Below are 19,501 nucleotides of genomic sequence, written 5' to 3' on the forward strand. Positions count from 1 at the left end.
TTAAAAGCTAGACGTCTACATTTGGAGTCGATAGCGTAAGTAACTGGCCGGCATCTTGCGTCGGGAGACTTCTATAGCGGAATGTATTGTAGCAGACGTAAGGTGAGTAATTTTCTCCTCTAAAATATGCATAACTTGATTGATTCTTGACAGAATAGCAAACGAATTAGTTGATAATAAACCTTATTGATGTGGCAATGGTTTAGGGTAATTGTTGAAAAAAAAAAAAAATAATAATTCAAGTATTTACATTTTCAGCATTTATGAAAACCAAGCCATTTGAAAATAGTTTAAAAACTGATCATTTTGCAGCTATTTCAAAGTACACACTCCTTTGACTTTAATATATCAATCGACCAGCTCCGACGCAAAATGGCCAACAAACGACGAAGCTTGTTGCCGTTAGCTTACAGCGTCTATCAAACATTAAGTTTTGTGCATTATATCTATGTCTGCACTCATTATTTACAAATTTATTTACAGTACACGTAGATTCGGCCAGTGTTTCTTATATTGCTTTTTTTTTCTTCTTCTATAATACATTTTACACAGTATTTCTACAATGTTGCTAAAACTTACTCATCCTTTTGGAAAGAAAATGACACGTCATCAAATTCACAAAAGTTTACTTCTTATTGCATCAATTAAAAATTTTTTTTTTTTTTTTACACCATGCTAAGCAAACAAAGAAACAAATAAATAAATGAATAAACAAACAAACAAACAAACAAACAAACAAACATATAAATAAATGTTTTTAGTTTTAAGCTTGCTTTTAACGTTTGGCTTGGCTTCTTTTGCCCTGGAGAGGGCGACATTGTGCATCACGAAAAGACACTGCAAGGAGCGACTGTTAAAAGAAACGAAGAAGAACGGTTAAAAAATGGCGGTAGTCTGAGACTGATGTGAAAAATCATATTGCTATGGAATTATTCTCCAAAAGATGAAAATGGCGTCAAGATTATTGAAGAGAGCTGGCATTTCTCCTGAATTAAGCGACCAACTAAAACGACACAAAATAGAAAGTTGTAAGGTGCGTTTCTTTTTACCTAAATATTGTCAGCATTGACTGTGTTCAGTACACTGTATGTCAGAGTTAGTTTGTATGAAGTAGCCTATCTGACATAATTGTCTTATAATACTCTTTCACATCGCGAAATTTACCATTTAGGCTATTAATTTACATTTACATTTGTTGACATACAAATTAATGAAAACAAGCTTGTCTAATTCAGCCTTTGATTCCTCCACAGGATCTGTTGACACATACTTCTTTTGAAGTGATGTACGCAGCAGGGTTGAGTTACCAGAATACCTTAGAGATGTTGGAGGCTGTGAGCAAGGTCATTGCTCCACCAATCACTACGGTGTGTTTTGAAGCTTTCCCGGAAGACTCACTATTTGGTTCATGTTAGTCACCAACAAGCGAAGTAACCCAGTATTCATAAAGTCAATCCATTTTAAATTTCAAATCTAAAATTAGCTAGAAACTTTTTCGTTTCGTTTAATGAAATGAAATCCTCTATAATTGTGCTGATTTTAAATTTTCAATGTGATTTTGTCATCAATGGGATATTTCACGCAACACGTCACTTTTGCTCATTAATATTCATGACGTGAGCAGCTGTTGCTTGGTGGGTCAAGCTCGTGTTTGTCCCTAATGCTAAATGCATGTAAATAGTGTACGAACGAGATGTTTACTGAGCTAAGCCTACCATTTCTGTCCAAAAAATGATGTCCCTGGTGCCAAATTCACTGGTAAAGATAAAACAAAAGTGAGTACACCCCTTTGAAAAAACGTACATCCCTAAATGTCCAAATTGAGTATTGCTTGTCATTTTCCCTCCAAAATGTCACGTGACTCGTGACAGGAGTGCTGTCAGTATTGCTGCAGAGATTAAAGAGGTGGGGAGTCAGCCTGTTAGTGCTCAGACCATACACTACACTCTACATCAAATTGGTGTGCATGACTGTCACCCCAGGAGGAAGCCTCTTCTGAAGACTGTAGTTTATGTTTAGACATTAATGGCTATATTTTGAGTTATCTTGAGGGGAAAATAAATTAGCTCTATTATATAAGCTGCACAAAGACTACTTTTCATTGTGTCAAAGTGTCATTTTGTCAGTGTTGTCCCATGAAAAACCAGGGGTGCCCGCTCCCTGTACTCGAGAGCCCCTATCCAGCTTGTTTTCCATGTCTCCCTCCTCTAACACACCTGAATCAACTAATCAGGATCGCTATCAGTAGAGCTGGGAATCTTTGGGCACCTAATGATTCGATTACGATTCAGAGGCTCCAATTTGATTATAAAACGATTATTGATGCACCCCCCTCCTTTTTAATTTTTTTTTTAATAATGTTTTGTACATTAGTTCCAAAATTGTTCAAAAATCCTCTCAGGCTAAACCAAATTAATATTTCAGTATCAAGTTAACATGTAACAGTAAACAAATATACGAAAATAACAGTAAATAAAAAACTCCAGTCCCCATTCTGTATCAGCAGCTTTAAACTACATTCAATTAATTTAATGTTGTGAATCAACTGTTACAGTTGTTAAAATTGCTCCCGTTATTCCATAATTTCCCTTCTGTCTACTTTTGTCAAAGTTTTAAAAGTATTTCATCATTTAAAGATAGATTCAAGACAAGATTCTGCCGATTTAGCAGTATTTTAGATAAAAAGTTAGGTTCGCTACAACAGAGCCTTCTAGAGAGGTCTACTGCTTTAAGATGGCAGCGGTTTACTTTCGCCGGAAAGTCTGTCACTTCGCATCTCTGTTCAATAATACAAGTTCTAACACCGACGTCGTCTGTCATTTTGCATCTAGTTCTACATATATATGATATCTGCTGTAGCTACTGTTTGTAGCAACTAGCAACTGGGCGTTGTTTGTAGCGGCTGTCAGCCACAATCAGGTATGATTGTTTTTTTATCTAGCGGCATGAGTTGAACATGATATTTACTCTCGGTCAGTTCCTCATTGCGTCCCAAAGACCGCGCTAAGTATGTTTTACTTCCGCTTTACCTGGTATAATTCAATAATCGGGATTTGGATATTTGTGAATCGTTCTTGAATCTTCCATGGCCGAATCGCGAATAATCTAAGAATCGGAAATTTCGCACACCTCTAGTTATCAGGCTGCTGCAGAGCTTGCTGATGAGCTGAGCATTTGATTCAGGTGTGTTAAAGGAGGGAGACATGGAAAACAAGCTGGATAGGGGCTCTCTAGGACAGGGATTGGGCACCCCTGATCTAAATCAATCTATTGTGATAAAACAACAAAATTGCAATAATTGCACTAACCATCAAAGTGAGGTCTAACTGTAACTGTAGTCTTGAAACAAATCTGAATAAGGAAAAACATTGCAATAAAATAATGCAAACTGGTTAAACTTGAGAGTAGCTGAGATCTGTCATGACAGAACATTGCTCCTCAAGTTCAGCATTCGCTTAATTGATATCTGGCGCCATCTAGCGTCGTGAATGGGTATAATGTCTAGACCCCAAATAAAAGACGACTCCCACTTTTTCAGTCTTATTTCAATGAAAAAAAACACCGTCTTATATTCGGGCCAATACGGTACTCAAATATCTGCAGAAATGCGAGGAGTGTACTTACTCACTTTTGTGATACACTGTACAAATGTTCAGTTAAAGAGATGGCTTGAGTGTGGAGGGCTGAAAAAGACAGGAAAAAGAGCTAACCTGATCCAAAGGTAGCTTTTTTATCGACACCTTTTTCTTCTGTGCATTGCCTTATGCCACTGACAATGACATTCTTCTGTTTCACCAATCTATCCTTTACCACCATATGCCCTGTTTTTCTTATATATTATATGCTCTGGTTGTCTTGCGTCTCTACACGACTGTTCTTGGAGGTAATTTATATTGTTATTTTTATGTAGCGATCACAAGTGGTATTCAGTGACAGCCAACAAACACTTTTAATTTTTTCATTAATAACGAATCTTAATTCTATAATTTATTTACATTTCCCGTTTACTGAAGTTGTTTTTTCTACAACAGAAAAGGTAACAACAGTGGGAATCAGATACCATTTTAATTTTTTTCAGGTAATTCATTGTCAGACAGAAGCAGCACGGCATCACGCCACGCTAAAAAATGAGTAAAAATATCAAAATGGCTTACCTCTTCATCCTCTGTAGGACCATGGCCCCCAACAAAATGTTTACTGCATATGAAGGTGAACGGCATCACCTTGTTGACGTTAAACTGCTCTTTTGGACATCCGCGCAAGTTGATCCATAGTTCACATTTTTTCCTCTGGGTTCTTGGCTTCGGGAAACGTATGAAGAAAAAAGCCTTCATATGTCGTAATGTCTAGAGTCGTTTCAACAAGTTCCATAGCAGCAGTGTTTACTCGCCATGTTCTTTTATAAAAGATTAGTGGCAGAAAACAAGCAGTACTAACAGGGGTTGTATGCAAGGGCGCTTCTGTTGACCCACATCCGGTTTACGATGGCGACGTCACGGTCTAAAAATAACATTCGTGCATTACGCTATTGTTTTAAATGTATCATTTACAGTATGTACAGTGGGGGAGTGACGGCAGGAGTCTCAGCATGCCTTGCGGTGACCTTTTGTAAAAGAATATCATTTTGTGTTCTATTGCTTTTTTTAGCTGCTAGTTCTATGAATGAACTATTTGCAGGGTGCAAATTAGGCCTGTTGCTGTTGAACAATCGTTGATAGTGACAATAGATCAGAATTATGTAAATACGGTCAATATTAGGTTACCCTCATTGTGGCGACATACTGTATCAGGGTTTATGCAGGTCATTAAAAAGTGTTAAAAGTCATTAAGTGGATTTTGAAAAATTCTGGCCTTAAGCATTTAAAATGTTCGAGGCATTAAAAATGCAGTACACTTGATTGTTAAACCAACCTTTATTTTTACCTAATTTAACTTGTCTGAGATTATCAGGTAGCCAATAATATTGCCTGATAAAAGCATTTTAAAATGGTATTGGATAATATTGACATCGGTTTTGGGCCAATAGACACGTTATCTTCAAAGTGAATGTAGGAGCCTTCTGTCTTTGTACAAGGGCCGGTCACAGTTTAGCACAGCAGTTGTGCTTATTGATCATAAGATGTCTCCAAACTAAAATGCTTTGGATTTTTTATGTGAGCAGACCATTTGCATTCATGGTTAAAAAAAAAATAAATGGAAAAAAAAAAGATTGAAAAATAATTAACTATAAACTCATGACATACCTCATTCACTGTACTGAAGCTGTGTGCCTTTGTTGTTATTTTGAGCCAGAAGCACTGTGTGAGCCATATGACATATGACAGTACCTTATTGGTACTTTGCACTTATCCACTCATCCAAAAAAATGATGTTTGCACTATTTTGAATTCAACAATAAATATAGTGGTGCAATATACTTAGCACTTTTTCCATAACTTCAGTTAAAGTTGTTCCCTTATTTTATTTTTTTGGGGGGAGGGCTTGAAGTTGTTAGATTTACCATTATTAAAGCATCCAATGCGGCATCACAATACAGTTGGCCATAATATGTTAAGTCCACTACCTCCTACTGTATATCGTATCGGTTTGATAGCGGTATCAGATTTTTCGAGTTGGACGATATTGGGATATTGGTTATAAAGTAATTATCGGACAACTCTACTTACAATTTGTAGCTGTGAACATATCCGCAGTCAGAAATGCACATTAAATTAGTTTAAAGTGTTTAAAGTTCACAAGTGCAACCCTGCCAATGGACAATTTTCTGTCGGTGGTATGAATAAATCATAATTGATGATAAAATCACACTTTGAGTCTGAGGCTGTACTTTCAAATTCTGTTATCAATATAAACACCAAGTTGAAAATCAAATCAACTCATTACATGGAAAAAATGCAAACAGCTCACACATTCTGGCTAAGTTTGTTATTAATTTGAAAAAAAAAAAATATTGAACAAATGATGCATCTCTTCAGTTCAGTAGTTTAAAAAGAAACACGATGCTTAATTTTCATGTGATTTACTGACAATAGCAGTGATGCATACTGTAATCACGTGTTAAGACATAATTTCTAATTTGTAAATAAAGCTGTTGTGACGAACATTGTACAACAATAAAAGGTAATGTGGAGCAAAATGAAATTAATAAAACCGTAATACTTGCCTTTGAACGTATTTTTCTGATTAGGCCTTGGAGCTGTGGAAGCTGTGGAACTCAGGCTCTTGCTTTTCGACATCAATACCTGCTCTAGACAAAGTGCTGCGAGGAGGACTTCCTTGTGGAACCATAACAGAGGTAAGCCAAAGAAATTAAGAGTAGTGGATTTCGTGTATTGATCATTTGATATGAGGTGTTCGCAATAGACCCTACTCACATGACGTCACAACCACGCACCCGCGCCATATTGTCCGTCAACTCGTCACTGTTGATGCATTACCGCTACGTAAATTCCTCTTATTATGGCATGTTTTTCTGCTCGTTAACATTAATAATCAAAATGGTGAAGGCGTGTGTGGCGGTCGGTTGCAATAACAGAGAAGATAGACGGAGAGACTTGAAGTTCTACCGGATTCCGAGAGACCCAGAGAGGAGAGCGAGATGGGCTGCTGCAATTCGACGAGAAAACTGGGCTCCAAACGATTACCACAGATTATGTAGTACTCATTTTATATCTGGTAAGATGCATTTAATATATATTTAGAGGGTTTTGGGCTGACAACCACAATTAAGATCATTGCTAGGCTAATCGCCGACAACATACACTCAGACGTTGTGAATGAACTACCTGAAAATATATAATTATAAGGGGATAATAAGACTGTTGTCATACAATTAATTTACAATTTCACTATTGAGGTCAAAAGCCAAAAAATAAATTCAACTAGGGACAATCTGTAGTAGTGCTATCGCACTTCATGTTTATTATATTACATATTATATATGTATGTAGTGAGAGTGCTATCGCTAAACCATATAAACATTAAAAGCCCTAGCTCCATTGACAAATGACATGAAATACATTAGACTTGACAGTGGATGTTAGCAAGAACAAAAGATTTTGAATTGAAAATTTCGTAACTCACCTTCCCGAGCACAAGATAGATTCCTGCCGAATTTTCGTGGACGAGGACCTGTTTCACCCAACCAGCAACGAAGTATTTATAAGCCTCCAAGCTCTTAAAGTTTTTCAAACTTTCGTGAGAATAGGCTGATTTTGTGTGGACAAGATAGTTGTAAATATCAGGGTAGCAGATGTCAGGCAGAGACGGCGAAGACAGCGGGTCGAAAAACATCGATTTAGGCATCAAATATGGATCTGGCGAATGGATAAGCTGAAGCTTTTCCACATAACGCCTTTTATGCAATGCATCCAATGATTTTACAGCGTCAGATAACACCGGGGCTTCCATGAATTGCTCTATGAATTGCACGACTAATTGAAACCATTGAGAATAGGGCTAAAAAATGACGGACAATATGGCGGCCGGATACAGCGACACGTCATTTTGTGACGTAGGTGAGTAGGGTCTATAGGCATGTCCCCGACCAGATCATGTGAACGGAAATCAGGCCTGAGCACGTGTAGGCCTGTGATAACAAATTTTAGTAGGCGACATATTGTCTCATGAATTATTGCCAGTATGCGATATTATTGTCAGTTTGTTTTTAACCAATTCAACCACTAATGTAGTAACAATACATCCTAATAAATCACCCATTCATTTGCAATAAATTGTTATTCTTAAATAAAACACAAACTATACTAAAAAATAATAAATATGAAAAAAAAATGTATAGCAAGTCATTTGAAAGCTAGCTAAACGCAGAATATGAAACAGGTGAGAAACCTTATGCCATTTCTATTCTCTGCGTATTTGAGCATATCAAAAATGTTTATCTGACCCAAAAGGACTGTCATCTTGTCCGGCAAAGTGCTCATGTTAGGAAATTTTAAGCCAAATTTTTCATTGCCAATCAGATTTTTCATAATGGGTGTCCTTTTAAAGCTATTCTTAGTGTAGAATATGACGTATGTAGGAGTAACTCCAGAAATTTTTATTTACATGTTTAACTTGACGTGCCAGTATTTTGAAATGTTCACCGGAAGCCGCTAACTGTAAGTGTTACACTCTGTATAAAAAAATAAAATAAAATAAAAGTTTTCTTTTTGTTATGCAGTAACAGATTTTTTTCCTTTTTTTTCACATCGTTTGAAAATGCTGTAAACCAATGACTTTTCATGTTTGAAGTGTCACATTTTAACCGCAGGCTAAAGTGATTTGTCCATTCTTTTTTTCTATTAGCCTCAATGTAGCAATGTTAACGTTTTACAATGTTTAATATAAATGTGTTTTCTTATTTTGTACGTCTGAAATTTAATTTCACGGCGTGTTGATGACCAGTAAACATCTGTGAAAGGGACTCGACTCTCGTATGTAAATAACACGCATGTGTGCCGATGGCACGCAACATACGCAAATACACGCACGAACAAATGTATGCACACACACGCGTGGCGATAAATCGCAGCCGGGAGAATAACCGCGCTCATTTTTGTTTACCGTGTGATAAACTGACTTATTGCATATCGCGGCAGGTTTAAGCACGTCAATTTAGGAAGATAAGACTTGGGTAAAAAAAAAAAAAGCCAGGTTTTAGATATTAAAAAAACAAAATCAGTATTATTGGCTGCCATTGACGGCAATAGACCTTCATTCTGTTTAAATTATAGGGCTGGCTGCAATAGAACGATCACTGCCAGCCCCCTAGTCAAAGTGGATTGGACATCTATTGCCATTAATGACAGAGAAACATCACTCAATGCCAGACTTCTCAGATCATATAAATTGAATTTCTATCGCTGTCAATGGCAGTGAATGAGTTAAGGCTACAAGCAACAACAATCCAGAGGTATAACGATTAGGGATGTCCCTGATCCGATCACATGATTGTAAATCAAGCCCGAGCACGTCATTTTTTAGATTAAAATCAGGGGAAAAACACTGGGTTTTTAACCCTATTAAAGTGCCTGTGACGCAAAGAAGCATGTTTATTTAATATTACACATAGTATTTTATGAAATGGGCCAGTTGGATGTGTGCAGAAGCGTTCGATATATTTATTACATTTTTTAAATCCCGCGCTACGAAAATGAGAGATAAGTACTTTAGGCCATATCACCCAGCCCCAGTTTACATGCAAATAGAGTACAGGCCAAACGTTTGGACACACCTCATTCAATTCAACACAAATAAATGCCCCAACCCCATTGATATAGCAATAAATTTCACTAATCAACCCTAAAAAGCATACCTGTGAAGTCAAAAAACATTTTAGGTGACTCCCTCTTGAAGCTCATCAAGAGAATGGCAAGAGCGTGCAAAAAGTAACCAGAGCAAAGGGTGGCTACTTTATAGATACTAGAATGTTATACATGTTTTTAGTTATTTCACCGTTTTTGGCTAAGTACATAAATTCCACACATGTTCATTCATAGTTTACCGTAATTACCTTCAGTGAGAATTTACAATGTAAATAGTCACGAAAATAAAGAAAACGCACAAATAACAAGATGTGTCTAAACTTTTGGCCTGTACTGGACATACAAAAACATTTTTAAATGATTTATCATGGTCTCAGATATTTTTTTATATCGCAAAACTTTGGTCTGTGGACTTTTGATATTCACTGCTGAATGCTGATTGTAATTCTCTGTACAGGTGACGGGACCATCTGGCTGTGGGAAGACTCAGTTCTGTTTGACGCTGAGTGTTGTAGCCACCCTGCCAAAGGAGTTGGGTGGCTTGGACCGCAGTGTCATCTATATTGACACAGAGTCAGCATTCTCTGCAGAGAGGTCAATCTCACAGCAAACAAACACATGGTTATTCATTGATATCTCTAGGTTTGACATACATTAGAGGATTAAAAATGAATTCATTGTAAAAGATGATGTTGTCATACTCATGTCAACTTAGTGTAGTTGGTTTTTACGCTACCAGGTTGGTGGAGATCGCACAGAACAGGTTCCCAGACTACTTCACATGTAAGGAGAAAGTCCTGCAGATGGCAAGTAGGGTCCATATTTTCCGGGAGATGACCTGCCAAGATGTCCTCAACAGGTACAGCATGATCATTACCGTATTTTTCGGACTATAAATCGCACATCAGTATAAGTCGGACCAGCCAAAAAATGCGCAATGGAGAGGAATAAAACATATATACAGTGGGGCAAATAAGTATTTAATCAACCACTAATTGTGCAAGTTCTCCCACTTGAAAATATTAGAGAGGCCTGTAATTGTCAACATGGGTAAACCTCAACCATGAGAGACAGAACGTGGAAAAACAAAACAGAAAATCACATTGTTTGATTTTTAAATAATTTATTTGCAAATCATGGTGGAAAATAAGTATTTGGTCAATACCAAAAGTTCATCTCAATGCTTTGTTATGTACCCTTTGTTGGCAGTAATGGAGGCCAAACTTTTCTGTAACTCTTCACAAGCTTTTCACACACTGTTGCTGGTATTTTGGCCCATCCCACCATGCAGATCCCCTCTAGAGCAGTGATGTTTTGGGGCTGGTGTTGGGCAACACGGACTTTCAACTCCCTCCACAGATTTTCTATGGGGTTGAGATCTGGAGACTGGCTAGGCCACTCGAGGACGTTGAAATGCTTCTTACGAAGCCACTCCTTTGTTGCCCTGGCTGTGTGTTTGGGATCATTGTCATGCTGAAAGACCCAGCCACGTCTCATCTTCAATGCCCTTGCTGATGGAAGGAGATTTTTCACTCAAAATCTCTCGATACATGGCCCCATTCATTCTTTTTCCTTTACACAGATCAATCGTCCCTTTACAGAAAAACAGCCCCAAAGCATTATGTTTCCACCCCCATGCTTCACAGTGGGTATGGTGTTCTTCGGATGGAATTCAGTATTCTTTCTTCTCCAAACACAAGAACCTGTGCTTCTACCAAAAAGTTCTATTTTGGTTTTATCTGACCATAACACATTCTCCCAGTCCTCTTCTGGATCATCCAAATGCTCTCTAGCGAACCACAGACGAGCCTGGACGTGTACTTTCTTCAGCAGGGGGACACGTCTGGCAGTGCAGGATTTGAGTCCCTGGCGGCGCATTGTGTTACTGATTTGATTTGCCTTTGTTACTGTGGTCCCAGCTCTCTGTAGGTCCTTCACTAGGTTCCCCCCCGTGTGGTTCTGGGATTTTTGCTCACCGTTCTTGTTATCATTTTGACGCCACGGGGTGAGATCTTGCATGGAGCCCCAGATCGAGGGAGATTATCAGTGGTCTTGTATGTCTTTCATTTTCTCATAATTGCTCCCACAGTTGATTTCTTTACACCAAGCGTTTTACCTATTGCAGATTCAGTCTTCCCAGCCTGGTGCAAGTCTACAATTTTGTCTCTGGTGTCCTTCAACAGCTCTTTGGTCTTGGCCAAAGTGGAGTTTGGAGTGTGTCTGACTAAGATTGTGGACAGGTGTCTTTTGTACCAATAATGAGTTAAAACAGGTGCCATTAATACAGGTAACTAGTGGAGCCTCGTTAGACCTCGTTAGAAGAAGTTAGACCTCTTTGACAGCCACAAATTTTGCTTATGTATGTGACCAAATACTTATTTTCCACTCTAATTTGGAAATAATTTCTTTAAAAATCAAACAATGTGATTTTCTGCCCCCCCCCCCCCCCCCACACACACACATTTTAATTGATTAAATCTGACACCAAGAACAGACATGTCATCTTGAAATGCCACCTAGCTCTTAGCCCACAATTAGCTTTTTTTTTTTTTTTTTTTTTTTTAGTAAGAGTAAGCTTATTTCGCCAGTCCCTTACAAGTTTCTCGCTAACTCCAAACTTTCTTTCTGCTACTCGATGCTGCTTTTCAAATGCATATTCCACTAGTTACAGCTTGTTATCTACAGAATATGATTTTTCTTTTCAGTGCCATTTTGTCCAGCCCTTCTGAGTTGTTTTTATTTGGTTTTATAAGTTACCGTCAATGTTGAAACACAGGCCTTGAGAGACCTCTTGCGGTTTAGTGTGAAAATAACGTGAAATTATGTAATAATGTGTTTATAATTTCACAAATAAGTCGCTCCAGAGTATAAGTCACACCCCCAGCCAAACTATGGGGGAAAAAAAAAACAAACAAAAAAACTGCAACTTATACTCCGAAATATACGGTAAATGGATTTTGTCAAAATTCAGGCCTTAAAAAGCATTAGAAAGTATTAAACTAATTGTTCGAGGCATTAAAAATAATGTAAACTTGACAGTAAAAAAACCAAAACTTTTTTTACATTATTTATTAGAGTTGTCTGATGAATATCGGCCGATAAAAGCATTTTAAAATGATATCAGATAATATCGACATCGGTTTTTCATGATCGGTTTTGGGCCAATCTGCGTGTTGCCTTCAAAGTGACTATAGAAGCCTTCTGTCTTTGTACCAGGGCTGGTCACAGCTTAGCACAGCAGTTATGCTTATTGACCATTAGATGTCTCCAAATTTAAAAGCTTGGGATTAGTTATGTGAGCAGACCATTTGCATGCATGGTGCAAAAATTAAACGAACAATAAATGATTGAAAAATAATGAATTATAAACTCATTACATACCTTATTCACTGTACTGAAGCTGTGTGCCTTTGTTGTTATTTAGAACCAGAAGCACTGTGTGAGCCATATGTGATATGGCAGCGCCTTATTGGCACTTTGCACTTGCACTTGACCCAAAAAACGGCACTATTTTGGTATCAACAATATAGTGGTACAATATAGGCACTTTTTCCATAACTTCAGTTGAAGTTGTTCTCTTATTTTTCCACAGAATGTTTATTGGAAAACCTTGAAGTTGTTATATTTATCATTATTAAAGTATCTTGTGGGGCACCACAATACAAAAGTCCTAGACTTCATGTATCTGTATCGGTATGATATCGGTATCGGATTTTCTGAGTGATATAATAATATATATAATATTATATCGGGGAATGTCGGTTAAAATGAATTCGCAACCAACTCTACTCAGAGTTTTTGTGTGTAAAACTAATGAAATGAAAATGAATTGGACGTCGAGCACAGTCAGTGGCACTGGAAGAGGAGCATTAAGAGCCAACCTTCCAGTATAAGTGAATTGGAAGTCTATTGTTGTCAACTGCAGGCAATCAGTTCATTTTGTGTCTCTTCCTTGTCATTTTAAGATATTTACGGGTCACTCCTCGTAAAATTTAGATCATTTCCTGTTAATTTTTTCAGGCATTTCCAGGCTCCTTCCCATTGATTTTGGGGCATTTCCTGTATGTGTTGGGTCACTTCCTCATTGGCTGCCATTGACAGTACTAGAAGTCTAATCCATTTTACGCCGCCAATTTCAAAATATAAGCATGTGATTTTGAGCAACAATGAGGAAAATAAGTATTTGAACACCCTGCAATTTTGCAAGTTCTCCCACTTAGAAATGATGGCTGGGTTTAAAATTTTCATGATGGGTGCTTGTCCACTGTGAGAGACAATCTAAAAAAAAAAAAAGTCCAGAAATCACAGTGTATAATTTTTAACAATTTATTTGTATTACACTGCTGCAAAAAAGTGTTTGAACACCTGAGAAAATCAATGTTAATATTTGGTACAGCAGCTTTTGATTACAATTACAGAGGTCAAACATTTCCCCTAACTTTTCACCAGGTTTGCACAGACTACAGCAGGGATTTTGCACCACAGCTCCACACAGATCTTCTCCAGATCATTCATGTTTCTGGGCTGTCATTGAGAAACACAGAGTTTGAGCTTCCTCCAAAGATTTTCTATTAGGCAAGGCCCCTCCTAAACCTTTTACGAAGCCACTCCTTGGTTATTCTGGCTGACTGCTTCGGGCCATTGTCATGTTGGAAGACCCAGTCACAACCCATTTTCAATTCTTTAAAGAGTATGTCATGCCCTGGGTAAATGTTAATATTCCATCATTTATCCATAAACGCATGCCTTTTGTATTCATATCATGCCACTTCGTGTAATTACACACAAGAAAATGAGAGAAATTTGGCTCGATTGTCAAGCTAAAACGACCGGCGCCCGAGATCTGGCTGATTGTGTGTGTGTGACGTCATTTCAAGTGAAGAGAGTGCCACCGGCCACTAAGGGGGCAGCGCCTGTCTGCATCAATATAATTTCTTCTAGTGAGGGGAGAATTAGCGGTGTTTTGAGCTGTTTATGCTGTTGCATTGTGTTCGTCTTGCACATATTCCAGGTTCCCTCATGAAGAAACACCCCTCGTTTTCAATAAAAGAGAATTCAGAATTGACAGTGTGGGGTGTTTCTTCAACAAGAAAAAAGGCTCAGTGCTTTAATACTGAATGGCGGCGATGATGGCAGACAATTTCGTTTCTAGTTTCAGCGACGAATCCGACGTAGAAGGACGTAACGAATGTTCATCTAATGGTGACGAGGAGAGTTACGGAGCTTTAATTGGTGTTTTAGGTTACCAATTTGAGCCCAAACGAACGCCAATGCAGCGTAATGAAACGGTCATTGAGGGGAGCAATGACACTGATGAAACATCGGCAGCAGATCGTGTGGGAAACAACGAATGATATTTTTTGCATTTCTTTTTGTGAAGCTGATACACCATGACCGCAAAATAAAGTAATGTATAGAATAATTATCATTTATTGCGCTATCATAGTTTTTCGCTCTGCCAACAGACACAAATATGAATGGGATCAGAGGATTTGTTCTATATATTTTACGAGCGATAATTTATACATGTGTCCAGTCCTGTATCCAATGCGTGATGTTTTTTTATTATAAAAGAGTACTCACTAAGGGCATTTCGAGCTTGGCTGCTCCCCTCCTTTGCTTAGCCTTAGCCTCCTTTGCCAGTCATCGTCCTCTTTCTTGATATCTCGGGACCAGAGGTTGCGCTAGACATTTTCGTTGTCTGTCATTTTGACTGACAGGGTCTTAAAAATCCGGTCATAATCTATTTTTACCCGTCACTTAAATTTTTAAAATGATAATGATGACATAGTTTTCATTCATTTTTAATTAATATTGTAACGCTTGCTTGGCGCTTTAGACACGGAAGTCGTGGTATTTTTCTCCCTCTTTTTACTCTGCTTACCGCCAACAACACCAACAAAACAACAACTCCGCCCCCAAAGAAAAAGAGGCAACTATATAGACCCCAATCACCAACGTCACACAATGATCTTAATTGTGGTTGTCAGCCCAAAATCTTCTAAATATATATTAAATGCATCTTACCAGATATAAAATGACTACTACATAGTCTGTGGTGATCGTTTGGTGCCCAGATTTCTTGTCGAATTACAGCAGTCCAGCTCGCTCTCCTCTTCGGGTCTCTCAGAATACGGCAGAACTTCAAGTCTCTCCGTCTATCTTCTCTGTTACTGCAACCAACCGCCACACACGCCTTCACCATTTTGATTATTAATGTTAATGAGCAGAAAAACACGCCGTAATAGGAGGCATGTACGTAGCGGTAATGTGTAAACACGACAAGCTGACACACAATATGGCGGCTCCGGTCAGGGGGGCGGAGTTGTGACGTCATGTGATTGGGGTCTATACACAGGTGGCAATCTAGTCCACCAATTGGATGACGCGCTGGCACACCGGGTGCACCAATAAGAACCTCGCGTTGATGTGTCAATCACGGTGCCGCCGCCAGACCCCGGTGACGCTATAATATTCTGACAGAATAGCCAACGATGTCATGCATTAAGAGAGACAATAGCTAATTAATATGCTCACTCGCCACCTTGTGGTCTGGGGTGTGAATTGCAACCTGTCAAAATGACTGACGGACTTCAGTTTTTTCCGTCACCGTTTTAAAAAACCGGTCAACGACGGAAAATATTCGGTTAACGCGACCCCTGCTCGGGACATTTAGGTGGCTGGTGTATGGTGGGCACCGCATCTGCTTTGAGCAGCAATCTTGCAGCAAAACCCGATTTCACTTGTCCATAGTTCGAGAAGCTTTCAGGTGGAAAATAACAGAAAACCGTGCCGGAGGCTTGGTCTAGAAAATTAGCCCTCTTTGCACGGACGAACTTTACCCATTGTCTGCATAGTCCAGCTTTTTTTTTCCCGTTTGGGAACTCATGGATACTATATTCCAATAAATAGCTATTTGTACACCGCATAGCACAGCAGTTTTGAACCATTTTAGTGATGTTTTGGTCAAACAAACCCGAACGCCTCGACAGTCAATCACTTGGTGTGACGTCGCTGCCCCATTCGGCTGTTTCCGGAACACTTTCGGAAATGTTCGTCATTTTCGATCTGTTTTCGATAATTGCTCATTAATGTGATTGATTTTTTTGTTAACTTTATCAATATTTGTTATCTTGGCACATAACGGTTCTATTGATGTCTCACACCCCCTTTGCCGTTACATACCCTTTAATTGAGGGAAGGAGGATCCATCCATCCATCCATCTATCCATCCATCCATCCATCCGATGGATCCACGCTGGAGAGGAGCCGCTGGCGCGGGCCCCCCCGCCAGGAGGTAGCCGTGGCCAAGGGAGGGGGGGAAGCGCCGGCGCCCGTCTCCGCCCCTCCAGGTTCGGGATCAGAACCCGTCTCCCTTTCGATTGGCCGGGGGCGACGTAGGCCATCGCCCCACGCTTCCGAAAGGCGTTCGCCCATCCCTTAGGACCGACTGACCCATGTTCAACTGCTGTTCACATGGAACCCTTCTCCACTTCGGCCTTCATCACAACCCCCGTGCTTCACAGTAGGGATGGTGTTTTTGGGATGGTACTCATCATTTCTCTTCCAAACACTATGAGTGGAATTACGTCCAAAAAGTTCCATTTTGATTTCGTATGACCACATAATTTTCTCCCATGACTCCTCTTGATCATCCAAATGGTCATTGGCAAACTTTAAACTGGCCTGGACACGTGCTGGTTTAAGCAGGGGAACTGCTTGCATGGCCTGCATGGTTTTAAACCAACGGTGGATTTTATATCACTAAGCTGCTTGGCAATTGCCCAGTAACCCTGTGGAGGTCTACAATTCTGTCTCTGGTGTCTTTGGACAGCTCTTTGGTCTTGACCATGTTTGGAATTGGAGACTTTCTGATTGTAAGGGGTGGACAGGTGTTTATATGCAGCTAACTGCCTCAAACAGGTCAAAAAGTCCACCTCCAGTCTTCGCTGGACTTTTTAGAGGCGACTAACAGGTCTTTAAGGATCACAATTCTAGCTAATAGACAGGTGTTCAAATACTTATTTGCAGCAGTATAACACAAGTAAACATAAAAAATCATACACTGTCATTTCTGGATTTTTTTTCTTTAAATTGTCTCTCACAGTGGACAAGCTCCTACCATGAAAATTTCGAACCCACCTATCATTTCTAAGTGGGAGAACTTGCAAAATCGCAGGGTGTTCAAATGCTATTTTCCTCACTGTACGCATTGTAGCATTCTGTTCGGTGGACATTACAGCTGATGGAACCTTGATAAATGCGCTTTCTTTAAAGTTTAGGCAAAATGGGTCTCAAACCTTCAGTTGCTAATCTAAATGAGGCCTTGATGTACATTTGTGTGGAACTGAAATAAAAAAATAAAAAAAAAACTATTATGGTGTCGCCGAACCGAGCAAAGTTCTTCACAAGGCAATAACAATCTTTCCTACTCCTTAAAACAAGACTCGCTGTTTTCTTGTGCAACAAGCGAAATCAATCGAGAGCCAGGCAAGTGGGCCGGGTTCTAGCGGCGATGAAGCTGAGCGAAGTCCCTCCCGGCCGGATTAAACAGCGAAGTCATGGAAAAAATGTGACAAAAAGATGAAGTGGTCAGGCTATAATCGTATTGTACTAAACCACAGCAAATGCACTTGTATCCATTTAAATACTACTTTATTTGTTTACTGCTTGCTTGATTAAACTCCACAAACTACTCAAGCATGCACAGGTTCAAATACATTGGAGTCCATGTGACGCGAGACATCAATGGAAAGAAACTTCAGAAAGGGCGTGTAGCAGCAATGAAGCAAACTGATTTATTTTCATTCATTTAGCAATTACAGTGGTACCTCTACATACGAAGTTAATCCGTTCCAGGACCTTGTTTGTAAGTCGAAATGGTCGTATGTCGAGCAGGATTTTCCCATAGGAATACATTATAATTCCATTAATTCGTTCCACAGCCCAAAAACCTTCACTAAATCCTTAAAAAATACTGCTGGTACTATTACAAATGGCAATTACACATAGAAAAACAAATAAATTATAAATCAAAATCGGAATAATAATAATAATTCCTGTATTAATGTAACGAATCGGGTTCTAATGTGGCGGACGTTTTTTGCTGACCCTGAACGCACCGCGGGGCTGACGTGCCAGAGACAGACCGGTGAGCTTGAGTTTCACTTTCACTTTGAATGTTTTCTGAGAACACCGTCAATTGCGGCAGACAGAAGGTGTTTTTGTTTTGAATAAGTTGTGAAATAAATGATAAAAACGTGGCGAAGTTGGCGATTTCTCTGGAGATGTTACCACAATAAGAATTGTCAGCTTAACTTATAAAGACTGGCGAACGATGGTCGGAGGAGGACCGTGGAGATGTATTGTTGAGCCATTTCACGGATGCCCACCCTACGCTCATATTTTTCTGTCATTTGCATCTTCATTTAGAAGGTAAGCGTCAACTTTTTCCTTGTTTCACCACCTGTACCAACCTTTTCTGAAACCAGTGTTGATTTGTCACACAAGAAAATCCGCCGTGCATTCGTCTGCGGTGCTGCCATTGTCGTCGTATTTCGAGCATGTCGTCGGATGTAGAAACAAATGGCGAGTCAAATTTTACGTCGGATGTCGAAAAGTTCGTGTGTCGAAGCGATCGTATGTAGAGGTACCACTGTATTATTGGAGACCACAAAATACTTCCAAACCGCGGACATGGTGGCTGTGAGCCAGTAGTTTTGCTTCTCGCCGTGTTTTGTTGACGTCATCAAAAGAGGACTAAGTTTTTTCTAACCTTTCTGTGGTAAACTTTGTCTTTTTACCAAAAACCGCGGAAAACACTCAGGTGACTTGAAGTTCTGCTCTGAGACCCCTATTTTGGCCAAATTTCAAAATTCTCCTATATGCATGTGTGATACATCATTGGAAAGCTTAAAATCTATCATTTCTGTGGGAAAAATGTGAACAGGAGGACATTTTTTGACACCTTAAAAGTAAGGTCAAATCAGGTGAATGAAAAATAGACATTTTTGGGACCTTTGAAATGTTCTCATTTAAAAAAGGTTTTGGACACCCATCCTGGTACATGATAAATAACGAACACTTTAAGATGATCCCCCTTTGTCTAGTCAGGTCTTTGATAATCAATATGCATGCACTAAGATGTACAAAGGATGTACAATAATAAAGGAAATGGGTGTGTGAGTAAATGTAGATTTAATTTAGCCCTGTGTTTTATTTCGTAAATAAACATGGTT

At 39.1% G+C, this 19,501-nt stretch overlaps 1 protein-coding gene across 1 annotated transcript in view; it reads left to right on the forward strand.

Annotated features, from left to right (window-relative positions):
- Nucleotides 1–825: 825 nt before the first annotated feature.
- The window catches only part of rad51b (RAD51 paralog B), a 37,794-nt gene continuing 19,118 nt past the window's right edge, over nt 826–19,501 (forward strand). Inside the window, exons 1-5 of the mRNA XM_057822999.1 lie at nt 826–1,033; nt 1,254–1,367; nt 6,188–6,295; nt 9,721–9,857; nt 10,003–10,122. Of these exons, the coding sequence (XP_057678982.1) occupies nt 944–1,033; nt 1,254–1,367; nt 6,188–6,295; nt 9,721–9,857; nt 10,003–10,122 (569 nt within the window). The 5' untranslated portion in view covers nt 826–943. The remainder of the gene's footprint in view (nt 1,034–1,253; nt 1,368–6,187; nt 6,296–9,720; nt 9,858–10,002; nt 10,123–19,501) is intronic.

This window comes from Corythoichthys intestinalis, chromosome 19 (assembly GCF_030265065.1).
Source record: "Corythoichthys intestinalis isolate RoL2023-P3 chromosome 19, ASM3026506v1, whole genome shotgun sequence".
NCBI lineage: Eukaryota > Metazoa > Chordata > Actinopteri > Syngnathiformes > Syngnathidae > Corythoichthys > Corythoichthys intestinalis.